The 15,902-nt window shown below is 44.8% G+C and overlaps 1 protein-coding gene across 4 annotated transcripts in view; it reads left to right on the forward strand.

Annotated features, from left to right (window-relative positions):
• The window catches only part of LOC138261322 (uncharacterized), an 888,401-nt gene that overhangs the window by 464,333 nt on the left and 408,166 nt on the right, over positions 1-15,902 (forward strand). For all 4 annotated transcript variants that reach the window (XR_011199068.1, XM_069210158.1, XM_069210160.1 and 1 more), the window contains 3 exons: positions 7,362-7,520; positions 10,928-11,108; positions 12,028-12,239. Coding sequence is in view for 3 of the 4 variants with exons in the window: in XM_069210158.1 (XP_069066259.1) it covers positions 7,362-7,520; positions 10,928-11,108; positions 12,028-12,239 (552 nt within the window). In the remaining variant the exon portion in view is untranslated. The remainder of the gene's footprint in view (positions 1-7,361; positions 7,521-10,927; positions 11,109-12,027; positions 12,240-15,902) is intronic.

Below are 15,902 nucleotides of genomic sequence, written 5' to 3' on the forward strand. Positions count from 1 at the left end.
TCAAGGGAAAGGTAGTGCAGGTGTTCATGGACAACACCACTGCCATGTGATACTGCAGCAACCAGGGCACGGTAGGGTCGTGGACCCTTTGTCAGAAGGCTCTATGCCTCTAGACGTGGATCGAACAACAGGGCATTTCCCTGATGGTTCAACATCTAGCGGGCTTTCTGAATGTCAGGGCAGATTAACTCAGCCAGCAATCCTTAGTCAATCACAAATAGCATCCCCATCCGGAGGTGGCACAAGGTCTTTTTCAGCAGTGGGGACAGCCTTGCTTAGGTTTGTTCGCCTCCACAGAAAACGTGCAATGTCAGCAATGTTGTGCGCTGGAGTTTCCAAAGTGGCAATTGTTCAGTGACGCTTTTCGTCTGGAGTGGAACTCAGGCCTCCTGTACGCCTTTCCGCCAATACCACTTCTGCCCAAAGTTCTCAGGAAGATCAAGAATGACCGGGCCCAAGTAATCCTTGTGGCTCCCGACTGGTCATGAAGAGTCTGGTATCCCAAGGTATTGGGCATGGTCTTCCATCCTACAATCAGACTGCCCCTTCTGGAGGATCTTCTGTCGCAGCAGCAGGGGAGGGTTCTCCACCCTGAACCTGTCCGGTCTCCGCCTTCTTGCATGGAGATTGAGCAGCGGTATTTCAAAGCTTTTGACCTTCCGCTCGAAGACTGTAATGTAATCTTGCCAGCCAGACGTCCCTCCACCAGAATGGTATGCTATGTCTTTGGAAGAAATTTGTGGCATGGTGCACAGACAAGTCTGTTGACCCCCTTTCTGCCCCTCTCTCGGAGGTTCTGTTGTTTATACTTTCTTTGGACAAGCAGGGTTCTGCTATGGGGACTCTGAAAGGTTATTTGTCTGCAATCTCTGCTTTTTTAAGGTTGCCTGACCAACCTTCTTTGTTTAAATCTTCTACTGTAACTAGGTTCCTTAAGGGCCTTACTCAAATGTTTCCTCCACCTCCATTCATTATGCCCCAATGGGATTTGAATTTAGTTTTGATATTCCTATCCAATCCTACCTAGTGATGTACACTCCTTTTGAGACAATCCACAATTGTCCTCTCAGGCTTCTCACCTTGAAAACAGCCTTCCTTGTGGCTATTACCTCTGCTCGCTGGGTGGGTGAGCTGCTGGCCTTGTCATCTAAGCAGCCCTACATTTCCGTCTACCCTGACAAAGTGATACTTAACACTTTTGGCAAAAAGGAAGCCCAAGTGCGTACACCCTTCCATGTAGGACAATACATCACCTTGCCTACTTTTTACAACCCCCACATCCTTCTAAGGAAGAGGAGAGACTCCACCGCCTGGACCCAAAAAGAGCATTGGCGTTCTACCTGGACCATACCAAAGAGTTCCGGGTGGGTGATCAACTCTCTGTTGGTTATGTGGGTGCGTAGAAAAATTGGGCAGTGCAGAAGCAAACCATCTCCAGATGGGTCATACTCTGCATTAAAATGTTCTATGCACTGCTGAAGAAGCAACCCCCTGAGGGTTTACATGCTCATTCTACCAGAGCTAAAGCTGTGGCCACTGCGTTAGCACACGGAGTTCAAGTCCTTGACATTTGTCAGGTGGCTACTTGGGCATCTCTGCACACATTTACCAAACACAACTGCCTGGAAAGTCAGGTCTGTAGGGATGGGCACTTAGCCCATTCGGTCCTGCAGGACTGTCTAGTATGATCTTCATCCGCAAACCCGCCTCTGAGGGTTGTATTGCTTGGATATCTATTCTAAGGTAAGGAATCTGCAACTATATGTCTCTATCAGATGGACAAATGACTTATCTTCAGTAATGCCTTATCTGGTAGAGACAATATCTAGTTGCAGATTCCTTACCGACCCACCCATCCTTCCCACCCTGTGGACTGCTTTCTAGGGGCAGGGACTCCTCTTTCAGGCCTTAGTTTTGAGGCACAAGTAGTCAGTTTCCTTGCTGCTCTGCATGGAAAGTTGTAAAAAGAAACTGTCATCAGCGCGCAGGGGTGGAACATATGTAGGACCCGTGGTGTCATATCTGGCACGGATGATGCCGACAACGGACGTGGACCTAATCGACGCCACCTAACGACGCGCCTGGGTACTGCTCAAGAAAAGTCTCTAGATCCAGAATGATGCCTGGGGAAATTCTAAGATAAGGAATCTGCAACTAGATATTGTCTCTCCCAGATAAGGCTATACCGAAGGTACGTAACTTGTCCTTTAATGAAGCACAATTAGCCACGCTCTGGTCTACAGCTTTTCCAGTCCAGACAGTTTTAGGCAATGGGACAATCATTTGTGGAATCGTGTTCAACTTAATTTCTGTAAGTAAGAAGTCTTTTCAACTATATTTACAGTAGGGAAGGAGGAATATTAGCAAGATATTAAAATGTGTTACTTATCTGTTTTGAATGCTCCATCTGACAACAGAGACACTGCTTCCATTTTACAATGGAACATTTAGTCATACCTTATAAGCGCCAAATCAGTTGGCAGTTGAATTTAAAATCAGATAATGCTAATTTGGGAACACACAACGGTCTTTGATGCCACCTTTACCTGAGCTAAGGTAAAGCTATTTATGTGGGCTGTATTTTATAAACTGACCCATGTACCAATACGACAGTTTGTGAAATTCTAATTCAAAGTTGGTTGTAATCCAAACTACTTCATGGATATCAATGAGGTAGGTCAGAAATTGTAACACACTCTAAAGGGTGGCTATCAAAGGGATGGTGCCATGCTAGTGTCAACAGACCTTTTCAATAACCATTTTGTATTGATGAAAGCCAGTTTCTTTAATGCAAATGGTACTGCATTAAAAAAATTGTTTCTTTTTGACATTTACAAATGGGATGCGGTCCAACTGGGAGTAGGTAACTTTCAATGTTTTGCAATTGGATTTTGGTATCAAAAGATTGATAAATTGCATACTGAATCAGAATTTGAAAAGGGACACCTACAACGTGCCTCATCCAACTACCCAATTGTAATAGTGTCACAATACTATTTAGGGGTTGTTAAAATGGAATCAGTACATTTAAAAAAGGAATTGTGTGATCATGAAAAATGGTTTGGACCCCTAGCTCATTTTCAGCTATTGAGAGATGGATGGAAAAATAAGAAGGTAAGAAAAGTAAAAAGCATGAGTTTAGGAAAGTGCCTATTTTGAAATGGTCACTGCCCCCTCCCAACTTTTTGTCTGGTTTCTGGTGTGATTTTGACTATTAATGCACTGGGTCCCTGCTAACCAGCTCCCAAGGGCCAGATCCTTTTCCCCAAAACTGCACAGTTGTTTTGCACAATTGGCAAACTCTCTAGCTACCACTGTAAGTCCCTATTAAATGGAACCCTTGGCACCTAGGGCTTGGGGTACTAAGGAAAGTCTCTGAGGACAGCAACACCAGTTGTGACACCCTCAGGAACCCCTCACCAAACCCACACAGGTCTGTCATTTCTGACTGCGTGTGTTGGTGCAGGCTAAATTGAAAACACAACCTCTCACACACCCCTGTGTGCCAGGTCCCCTAACACTGCATGTGCCAGGTGTAAGTCCCCCCTAAGGCATGGTACAGCCAGGCACATGTGAGAGCAAATAAGCAGAGCACATATGACCCTACTATGTCAATTCTGAGACATAGTAAGTGCACAGGGAAGCAATTTAAATGCATGTGCTGATCACTGGTCATTGCGAGTTCCCCAGCTCCATGATGGCTCCTCTGAATACTGGGAAGTTTGGTATTGAACATCTCAGAATAATAAACCCTCACTGACCCTAGTTATAGATTCATTAAACAATTGCACCCAGAGGGCACTTCAGAGGTGCCCCCTGAAAACATACCTAGAGGTACTGGTGTGTTCACTGACTAGTCCAAACCAGTACAGCTACCCTAGACTGAATTCTGGCCCCCTAAAGATGGAGCCAGCGCTCTTAGAGGTCCAGAACAAAGGCCTGCTCTAAGAGGCGGTGATAACCCCTCATCCAGATCAGGATATATATATTCCAGGGCAGGGAGCTTCTACAGCCTTGCTTCCTTTGAAATGAAACCCAGGTCTCTCCAAATGGCATAAGTGACCCACCCCACTGTCCTGACCCCACTTTTGGCAGCAGCACAGGCGGGAAAATTCAGTAAATTAGGAGTGGCCATCTCATGCCAGTCCCGCCCCTAAGGTGGATTAGCTGAAGTGGACACCACTTTTTTAAATCCTCTATCTTTTTTGGAAGGAATTAGGTCACTAGGTTTAGGGTTATGCCTAGTTACCAGTGGAAGTGGGCATACAAAGTGTGTAGTTACCCAAAAGGTGGTCAGCCCATTGGCTATGGCTGGCACTTCCTGTAACGTCCCTAAATTGAGTATTTCGGTGGGACCCCTGAACCCTAGAACTCAGATCTTGACTACCTATGAAGAAGAAGAACGACAAAGAAGAGTTGACCCCGCAGAAGAAGAGGAAGAAGAAGCAGCTGACCTGGTACCAGCTCTTCCGGCATGCCTGCTAATCTCACCGGACTCTGCAAAAAAAGACTTGTCCTGCAGCTTCAGAAACCAAGGAAGCCTGCCTGCTTTCTAAAAAGACTCAGACTCCCATGAGCAGTGGACCTGCTCAGCAACAACATATCCAACAAGGACTCTGTAGCCTGGAGACCTGACACCTGAAGTGACCTCTGCACCTGGCGACCTTGTCCCAGTGAGAAGCCCACCAAAGGTGCCAGCAGTACTCCCCAGCTGTCCTGAGTCTGAGTCCACCCAAGTGCCACCTCTCCTGAACTCATCCAAGTCGCCTGAAGCCCCCTGCGTGCAGGCCCCCTCTCTCAAAGCCCAGTGGAGAGAGAAAATCCAACAGCTACAGCAACCACTGCACCTGTGATCCCTGGCCCCAGGTGAGGTGGCTTATCAGTGCCAACAATGTCCCCCAGCTCCTAAGAGCTCAAGTCTACCCTGGGTCCACCATTGTCGGACTCTTCACGTCGCCTGCAGCCTCAACTCACAGGACCCCCCGACAACAAGTGCCCCCAGACAAGAAAACCCACACCAAAAGACACCCCTGCATCCATTGTACCTGGGAACAAGAGAAGAGGACCAAAGGTGCACCTATGTCATTGAGCATCCCAACTCTACTACCTACCTGTTTGTTGTTCCCAAATGGCTTTCCAGCCAGAGCCTGCAGCCTATTTGGCATGGGTCAATCTCTCATAGGAAACCATTGGGCATCCAATGCCTTACTGCACATCTGCACCTGGCCACCTGGTGTGACCTGTTGGTGCAGTTCTGATCAATGCCCAATACTTACCTTAGCTCCCTGAGATTGGCTTTGTAAGTCGTTGTTAACCCTGTGTTTGCTTAACATTGTTTTTCCTCCATAGGCTATTATTGAGAGAACACTGAAAACTGCACTCTTTATTTTTCAAACTGCAGAGTAGTTATGCTTAAAAGTCTACTTACCTGATTATGTAGTTCTTGGGTTTGAAACATATATAAAAAATATTATTTTTCTAAATTGGTCTTGGATTTATTCTTTGCGTGTGTGTCTCATTTATTGCCTCTCTGAGAACAATAGATGCTTAGCACGGCCCTCTGATAAGCCTAACTGCTTGCCCACACTACCACAAATAGAGCATTAGTCCTATCTACGTTTGCCTCTGCAATACCAATTGGGGATTCACTGGCCTCTCTGCACAGTGTACTTTGTTTTGAGTACACTATATAGAAAGTAATGAATAGGAGAAGTACAGAAAAGAGGCAGAGATACTAAGAAAATGAAGGCAGAATAATGAGGAAAAGGAGAGCGTGAATGGAAAGAAAAGAGAGGCAGGTCAAGAGGTAGCTAAACAAGGAAATGGAAGAGCAAAAGAAAGAGACAGGAAGAAACGGATTGTAAGAGAATGAGCCCAGTGCTTAATTTGTGAATGAAAACTTGCCGTTATCCAAAGCTCCCCTCTGAAACACACAACTGCTGCAATTAAATGTGTGAGCTCAGAATACTGAGGCAGCGTAATCCTGAAGCCATCCCAGGCCTCTTTAATCCATTTAGAGCCACTCCATGCCCCTTCAGCTCACTCTTGCAGCTTTCTGCTTTCTCCCTGTCTGGCACTTTTTAGTCTTTCTATTCCTCCGTCCCTCCCATATGCATCTTTTACGCGCAGTAAATGCTTTAGGCAGAAAAATGAGTGCCAGCCCTCACAAAATAAGTGCTGGTGCCCCACACTGGAACTCACAGCTCAAAATAAGCACTGAATGAGTCAGAACAATGTACAGAGGAGACAGAAAAGCAAAGACAGGGTGAGAGAGTGAGGGGAAAAGTCAGAGAAGGTGATAGAGAGTAACTCACAGGAGAAGCCCATCATTTAATGTAGAGCGAAGGTCAAAAGTGTTCAACTTATGGTTACTGGTCACAAAATTACTGGTCACAAATTGCGACAAGTATTTTGTGACCACTAAATTGTACATCTCAACCTTTATTCTTCCATTCCTCCCTCCCTCTTTCCTTCTTTCACTCTCTATGGTTCTGTACCTTCTTCACTCTCTTTCTCTTCCTATGGCTTTCTCTCCTGACCAGAAGTGGCTCGCAGTACTAAAAAGGGTTGGTGCACGCGCGGATGGGGGGGATTTTTTTTTTTTTTTTAAATGTACCTGTGCCGCTGCTGCCGTCACCACTACGCTGCTCCTCTCCTCTCCTCTGCAGACAGGCTGCAGGCACAGGCTCCAAGCCTGCCCTGCAGCCCTTTCTGACGCTGCTCTATCAGCCCGGAAACGCAGTGCCAAGCTGGAGAGAGCTTACTGCGCATGTATGTTTGGCCGCCCGAGACGGACGTCCAAACATACAGGTGCAGTGAGTGGGGAGTGTTGTGCACTCCCCCTCAGTGCTCGTCACTGTCTGTGGCCCTGCCCCTTTTACCAAAAAAACATAACAAACATAGGTTTCTTATCGTTTTTTGGTAAAAGGTTTGCAGCTGCTGCTGTTGACGGGGGTGGCATGCATAGGGCGGAGGAGCCGCGACTACCCCATTCTATGACTTCCTCACCCTGAGTCACTCTCTTTCTCATTTTCTCGCTCCCTCCCTCCTTGAAGTTACAATATAATCTCTCACCTTCCGTTTCACCAAATTATCCTATTCTTATATTGTAAATATTCCATGTCTCTGTTCTCATGTTTTGCCTTTATCCCTAGTAGTGTTGAAACTCGTATATAAGTTTAACTTAAAAGACCAAAATAAATAAAAAAGAGATTTCGCATAACCTTGTGGTATTGTTCGAAGACCCCGAGCTGTAAATGCTTTTTCCTGAATGTCTCCTGACAGCGACGAGCCCTCTGCTGGACACGAGGGGGAGACATGGTCACACAGTACAGAAGGATGTGTGTGTTTTTTTCCCACAGGTGCTGCTGAAGCATGCCGAGAACGTTTCCCATCTGCACTCCCAGCTGGAGGTGAGCTATGGGAAGCACTGGGATGAAATCAATAACAGGAGGAAACTATTGATCAGCCAGACCTTCAGAAATGATTCAACTTCGAGCCTAGCCAACTACATCATGGAGGTAACAGCAGCAGACTTTTAATTCAGGTGCAGAGACTGGCTGCGTGCGTAATAAACGCTGCAATGGAAGAATGAGCGGTAAAGTGCCAAGGGTCCGATTCAGAAAAGATAGATAAAAGTCGTTACATGCGCAGTGCCTTATTTAGTGCTAAGCACGTGCGCAAGCTGTGACCTTTTGCTAATTTACATACATCTGGGTGATTGCTTGCAAGGTGTGCATTGCAGTACGTTTTTACGATGGCGGCTTAAGCCAATTTGCCTGGTCCTTGACGTAGCCTCACTACAGATGATTAAGGGTTAGGCAATCTCAACAAAATCCTCTTATTTTATTTTTGTTGCTGTTTCCTTCTAAATCAATATTTTACCTAAACACGCCTTTCCTTCTTTGATGCTTCTTGTGAGTACTAGATAACTTGACGCATCCAAGAACACATTTACTTATCTCTAGTGCAATGCTGTGCATCAACCAAAGTCGCAGCGATGCACGAGCAGGGCAGCATCATATCTACTGAAATATGGCTCTGCTGCTCTAGTCCCTAGAACTAGCGCACAATTATATACTACCTGCCGCCACCCATAGACCTGTGTACCATAGACCTGTGTACCATAGTGCAAGGATGTGTGTGTGATGTCTAACATAGCTCTGGAAGGATACAATTCATTGGATTAGGCTTTATAGTGTAGTATGTATGCAATATTTGGAAAGTTTGGAGGAGTTAAAAAAGTTTCTCCTACTTAATGACTGTCTGGTAACGCGGTAAAGCCCATTTAGCACCCATGGGATACCCAATCAGTCTAAATTAGAGTAAAGTGCTAGTTGCACTACATTTGAAGCTAGTTTCCAGTGCAGATAAAGTTTTGTGCAGGAAAACAGTTTATCAACAGTTTGCACCTTTTTAAATTTCTTTTTTACGTTGTACCCAAACAAATTGTTGCTTAATCCACCCCCAGTGTTTCATTTGCACCAGTTGCTGCTGGTGCTAGACTCTGGAACTTATTTGACCCTGTGAAATTCTCATTCCAGGTTCAGGATTTGCAGCTTTGTGACTGTTGAGTGATGGGATTGATTCTTATAAGAAATTGAGTAACTGGTTGAGGGGGGTGAAACCCTACTCAAGCAGAAATAACAATCCTTGTCAGGGTGAGGTACATGCAAATCCCCAAACTAACCTGTGCTCAACACTTTGGTAGTTTGCACAGAGCAGTCAGGCTTAACTTAGATATAATGTCTAAAATATGTATGCAGTACTTTAAATAGTACTGCAATGAAAGCACACTCCAAAAGGATCCCATACTAGATTTGGAAAACAGAGTAATTTTTATTAAATAAAACAAGACCAAAACAACAAAATTCCAATCAGTAGATCTGATATTCTCTTATGCAGATGACACCCAGTTTATCATCTCCATTGATTAGAGTCAGCCAGGAACTCGCAAGAATCTACTGACCTGCCTTTCTTAGGTGGCTATCAGGATGTGAACACATTGTCTGAAGCTGAATGCAGAGAAAACTGACGATCTGCTGTTTGAAGGGTCCAATAAAGTGTGGAATTGCTCCTGATGGCACACCTCTCTTGGTGTGGCTCCGACAGCCAAAAGAGCTGCTAAGAACCTGGGATGCACGATATATGATCAGGTGAATTTTGTGTTGTGGACTCCTACGCACATTGAGAAAGGTATTCAAATGGATCCCTATACCGTGACTCATGACAGTTACCCAGGTTTTTTTGATCAGACTAGATTATAGTGATGCCCTATATTTAGGGATGAATGACTATCTATTTAGACGTATGCAACTCATACAGATTGAGGCTGCCAGACTGATATGTAATGGCCACAACCTGCTTCAATTTGCTGCACTGGCTCCCATTGCTGAAAAGAGCCAGATTTAAATTACTCTGCTACACCCATAAGTCACTCCATGAGTCAGGGCCAGTGATTCTGCGTGGCTGCGTGGCAAGGTGCCTTTCTACAAACCCACTAGAGTGCTGAACCCCTCTCATGAAGCCTTGATTCACACTACATGCATTAGGAAAGCCAGAATGGGTGGTCACTCATTTACGGCCAGATGTACGTAGCTTTTTTATTGTCGCAAACGGCCAAATTTGCATAATCGGGCGGTTTGCGACAAGAAAAAAAGCATTTTGTGATGCAAACCCAATTTTGCGATTCAGTATTCTATTAGCCGAATCGCAAAAAGGGTTAGCGTGTCGCAATTAGGAAGGGGTGTTCCCTTCCTAATGGTGAGTAACACTGCAGTCTATGATTGTTATGTGACCATGAATGAGGTCCGCGTCCCCTTTGTGAATGGATGCCAAAATATTTTTTTCAGTGCAGGCAGTGGTCCCACGGATATTTGTACATGTGGCCCCTAGTCATCTAGCCGCACTCCATTGGAATTCCCTACCTCTAGAAATTCGCCTAACAGAGGATCTACCTGCGTTTTCTCAATCCTTGAAGACCTGGCTTTTCCCCCTTTAGTGGCATGGAGTTTGCAGGGCTTGTGTGTGTCTGATCTAGTGCCAGGATGTCCCTACGAGGATGATGGTTGCACTTTATAAGTTAATAATAATTCAAGTAAATAATCGATAACAATGCCTAGGAGAAAACGTGATAGAAAGTAAAAACTTGAAAACCCCTACTTATTCACAAACGATGACACACACACACACACACTCCCTCCCTCCCTCCCTCCCTCCCTCTCTCTCTCTCTCTCTCTCTCTCTCTCTCTCTCTCTCACGTTTTTATGTGCATACTCCAACTATGCAGTCAGTTCGTATTGTCTCCTATGCCCAGTTGCAACCGTTCCCCTTTGACCTACCAGGAAAAAATGTGGTCTAGAAGGCTTTCCAGAACGTGAGAAATGTATTGTGTGACGGGGTGGATTAGGGGCGGGCCTATGGTTTTCAGAGCATATACTTTTTCTGGATGTTTTACTCTTTTGAGTATGTGTCCTCAGTTTGCACTGGTTCTGATAACTACTATTTCTTCATTCCCACGCTACTTTCAGTGTTTGGTAATGTGTCCTCATTTTGGGTGACCCACCACTAGGAACTCTCACTGTTTCACTCTCAGTGTAATTTTACAATTTCAGAGGTTTCACAGTTATAGCTGATGTTCAGGCATATCTTACTTGTTCACCTTCATGAACAGCAGCCCTTGAGTAGTGTTTGAGATCCATCCTCATGTTTTGTGCACGTCTGGCTGGCCCTTTCCTTCTTTTGTGAATCGAGCCCCGCATAATAAGAGAACTTAAACTTGTAATCTAATCCATTGTAATGTGAGGTTTGCACATCGCCCAAGGTTGCTGCTGCTGGGAAGTGACATCTTGTGCTACCATGATGGACTTGATTAAATCTAAACATATGGTGACATTTTAAATAGATTTCTGTGATTATTTTCATCCAGTTCATACTGCAGATTCCAGAAAAGCTGGTGAATTACAGAACACTTCTTCAGCACACCCATAACCTACAAGGCCATTCGGAAAGCAACACCCACTTCAAGGTGCAGTTTAATAATCGCATGCCATTTGTGGCTGGGCTGCAGTGGAAAGATAATTCTAAAAACCAGCTCAGCAAGTGGGAAGGTAAGGACATTGGTAAATTGTATCCCCTTAATCCAAATATAATTGAAGAGAATAAAATACCACTGTTTCATATATGAACACATAGTCAAAATCCAAGCCTTCTTTCCTCGCCTCTTAGGTCCATGGACTCCTTGTTACGCCACTAAGCCGAGGGGCGCATCTTTCACTTGTTTTTTACATGAATATCAACATTTCCTCTATCATTGTCTTTTGAACTATTTGGTAGGATGCATTTACTTCATTTGTTCATTTTTATTTTCCTAAAGCATTGAATTACAAGTATTTTGAGAAGTTTCTTGTCGTGTAATAAGTTATCCTGAGGATAAGTTGCAACCTGTTTCCTAAAACAGTAATAATAAAACAGGAAGCATTTGCCAAATAGTTCACATAATTAGAACAAAGTTTCCATGATCACCATTTTGACCCTCAGCACGAGTGGTCCAGTAAATTGTGGCCCCTGCGCAAACAGCTGTCTGCTTTTGGGTCACAATAATAGGTTTGCTGGAGTTTACTGCGGTCAGTAATTACAGAGTGTGAAAAAGTGCAACCTCCTCAATTACGTTTACATTTAATGTTAAATCTCAACAAGTCAAACCTGCCACTATGTAAGAGGTGAAAATGCCCTCTAAAGTTTGAGACATGCACATTGGTGTAGAGATCACCACATTCCACATGTTGTTCCATATTTAGACAGAAGATAAACTTCTAATTTATTGGCACTGATGAGTATGGATTCCTAGGGTATCGGTTTTCACAGGAGCCAAGATATATCTTATCGCTCACCAGGATGTTGGTATTGAGCATCAATTTTCATTTGACTGTGATATACTGTTTTGTACTCTGAATTTCATAAAGTAATTCGGTTATTTTGCATGACATATCAGTATAAACTGCAATCTCGTCTCTTCTTTAATGGCAGGTGCTTTTAACATGGACACGCCTTGGCTTTACCTGTACACGGCTTTGAAAGTGCACCAGCTTCAGTGGTTTTCCTATGTTTACACTGCGGAATTGACGGCAGGAAAAGCTCTTTCAATTAAGAATCTAGTGATGGAAATGTTCTGCAAAGACAAAGGGAACGAGAAAGAAGGGAAAGTTCACATCTACACACCCACAGCCACATTCCTGAAAGTCAGTGACTGCATAATGTGTTTCTTGTATAAATGAATCTATGTGGTTTGTACTGGGCAGGAATGTAGAGTACAGTTATGGTCCTGAGAAGGTTAAAGAAGTTCAGGTTTTGACGGATCCAGTGATTATGTGACTGAAAATTATTTAAAGCCTCTATGATACTTCTCTGTCTTCACCTCCATTTTGTCGGTTCCAGAATACAATTTCATGATTTCCTGCAAAGGTGACACTGATTGGAAGAATGGCTGAAATGTCTTAAAGGAGATTGGGAGAACGATCTAAATGTTGAAGATGCTGACAATTAGATCACAGAGGGGGGTTTGATGGTTGGGGAATATGCACCTATTGCTAGCTTTGAAAGCATCATTACTACAAAGGAACATGAATTGTGCGATTTAAGTTTTGGTAACAAACTAATCAGCAAAAAGCCTCTATCAAGGGCAATGATTCTTATTGAAATGGGAAAAATATAGTAATCTAGACAGTGGATACTGTAATTTTGAGAAGAATTTAGTTTTTCGTAAATTTGCTCGGAATGAGATGTGTGCGCAGGGTACTTTCCCAACACATTAATACTACATCTTATTCTCACATTTTACACATCAGAATGCGCATGAATACGATTTCAGTTACTAGTTGAAGGAGAGGATTTTCCTTGCCTAAGATCTTTTCCATGGGTGATCCAGCGTGGGCTAGAAAATATTTCCACACAGCCCTGCGGCTTCCATCCACTCTAAAGCCCCTCAAAGAATGGTAGTCAGCACCCTTCAATGGGTGTCAGAAGTACTTAATCTGACAAGAATTTCTTAATTGAAGATTCATGGCAAGGACAGCATGAGATTTATCATATAAGATCTCTGCTTCCAATAAAGCCATAGCATTTGGATAATACCATAAGATCTCTTTAGTCTTGCAAGTTTGCAAGGCACAAATAGGGTTTATAACTAGAGATCGCTGCAACTCTGCTAAGTGCTATTGACTATAAATACTCTAAGAGCTTTGCAGCCATGTCAGGTGCTGTATGTCATTAATTCCCTGAGAATGTCACAGCACTTACTAAATAAAGTTTATCCTGCCATGGATATCTTCATCCCTGAGGAGGACTGTATGGCCTCTGCAGTATGTAATATTTGCAACCCTGACATGCAAAGTGTACTATCTTATAGAGACTTCTAATAGCAGATTCCTTACCTTTAAACTTCCCCCAGGCATCAGACTGGACCCGGAAAAGTTTGTGAGTAGTACCCCTGCGTGCTGTCAGGTGTCGTCGATCAGCTCCTTGTCCATCATTTGATATGTCTGCACCAGATATGATGTTGTGGTTCCAATATAGGCGCCACTCCGGTGCGCTGAAATAATCACTGATCTGAAGAGAGTTACCCCTCAGTCATTTTTGACTGGCTTTTATCAACTTTTTGTAGAATATTTTTTTAAGTTTTCAACTCCTGGTGTGTCAAGGATGTCATAGAGGAAGACCGGGTTCAAGCCCTCCGATTCTTGTCATCAGGCGATGCCCATGATGAATCTGCACCACTTGTGTCTTTGGTGCTTGGAGTGCGGCCACACCCCAAAGTCGTTCAAAAGTGTCAAGACATGCATCCGAAAGCTCTGAGGGTGCGTTCCCTGATGCAGGTGGCGGCCCAGTGCTCAATTCTGAGCTAGCTGAGATCCCGGTCCTGAGGAAGGTCCCAGAATCAGTCACGGAGTCCTCCATTATCATTGTCCCACTCCAAGTCCTTGGGGAGATCGGGTAAGTCAAGGATCAAGAAGAAATTTAGGAAGTTAAAGCGTTCTTCTACTTCTCCTCGTCCATCGACTGATGGGATGAGGGAGCTTTGGCTTTCTAGGCCTCGCTTTGTGAAGCCTGTGCCTGGGTTGACTCCACGCCTCCCCGAGTTCCCGGAAGCCAGAGTGACCCCTATCCATCTTAGAGAGTTTTACAAGGACATGTGCCTCATTTTTTAGCAGCCCAACACTGCTGAGGTGCCCTAGGGCCCTGCAGAGTTGGAAGGGGCTCCTTCAGGTTCCGCACCAGTGGGTTCAGCCTCAGCACCAAAGAGCCCCCAAAGATCCAGTCCTGGATCCAGACTAACACTGGGCGTACTACACCAACCTTCCCCGACACCAGACCTGGCATTGTCGCTCCCAGTGCCGGGCACGCCCATGGACGGCGCCAACCCCATTGTAATCCCCTACTCCAACATGGAGCCGGATGGGCATTGTACGATACCGATTCCCCCTTGCCCCTATGTTGAATCATGAACCCCTTTCTTATGGGCTAGGTTATGGGGATGAATAGGAGGGGTCACTCGACCCTTTAGAATACCATCTGCAGGAACAACCAATGGACTGGCGTACAGACTTGGGTGAAGCCAGCGGCCTGCATACTTCTACAGATACTGACATTCTTTCTCCCCCTACCGTGGTTATGGATAAAGCTTCCGACTCTATGGTGGTGAGGAAAGCAGCTGAAGTCCTGGACCTCGAGTTGCCTTTGGTGGCCGTCAGGACTAATCTCCTCAGAGATGCTACAACTGGGAGCTTCCACCTCAGGACCCATGATCCCGTTTAATAAGGTCTTTCCAGATGTCCTACTGGGTTCCTCGTCCAAACCCGCCGCAGGTGCTCCAGTGAACAGGACTATTGCTTGCCGACATCGCCCGCTCATGGGGACCTAAGTTTTGCGACACAACACCCTGCCCCTGAGAGCTTGTACCTCCCAGGGCACATTACCTTCCACACCCCCAGACAGGGAATCTAAAAGGTTGGACACACTTGGGAAGAAGATGTTTTCTTCCATCAGCCTTGCATTGTGGTCTGTGAACACCCACATGCTTTTAGGGTCGTTATTTCCACATGCTGTGGAATACGGTTGTGCAAGTGCTGCCACACGTCCTAGAGGATGCTCAGGTTGTACTCTCTCAGGCTGTTGCCAATGGGAGAAATGCAGCAAAGTTCACAATCCGCTGTGGACTGGATACATCCGACTCGAGGAGCAGAACGTTTTCCTCAACAGTGACCTTGCTGCGCCACGCCTGGCTGAGGACGGCTGGCTTGTCAGGGGCTCAGAACTGGTCATAACACTAAAACGGCTCTGACACACATCATTGATGATGCCCTGAGACTGATTGATCAAAATGAATCCCGTCTATTTTTACTTCTTGATCTCTCCTCAGCATTTGATATGGACAAACATGACAGCATTTTGAACTCCATGAAAATGGGATGGGGTTATCTGGTCCTTTTTAAAATTTCAAACTGGTTTGCTTCATTCCTTCACAATAGAACTGAGAGAATCAAAATCAAACAATCCCTATCAGACATTACACCGGTAACAATTGGAACACCTCAAGCACCACAATATCACCTACATTATTCAACTTGTTTATGGAACCTCTCACAGACATTTTGAAGATCTCAATTATTCATTACCACATGTACGCTGATGCTACACAATTGTATTTGGAAATCTAACCTGAAGATACCAAAGCACACAGTTGCCCTCCCAGCAATGGCTGACCCACAGTCAACTCATGCTCAACACCCTCAAAACTGAATTCTTTATGGTCGCCCCTCACAACCTCTTTGCCCCCGTAGAAGATTGGATCAAACAACTCATAGCTTTCAACTGCTCCCCCTACATTAATGATGCTCCTCGATCTC

The sequence above is a fragment of the Pleurodeles waltl genome, chromosome 10, assembly GCF_031143425.1.
Source record: "Pleurodeles waltl isolate 20211129_DDA chromosome 10, aPleWal1.hap1.20221129, whole genome shotgun sequence".
Classification (NCBI taxonomy): Eukaryota; Metazoa; Chordata; class Amphibia; order Caudata; family Salamandridae; genus Pleurodeles; species Pleurodeles waltl.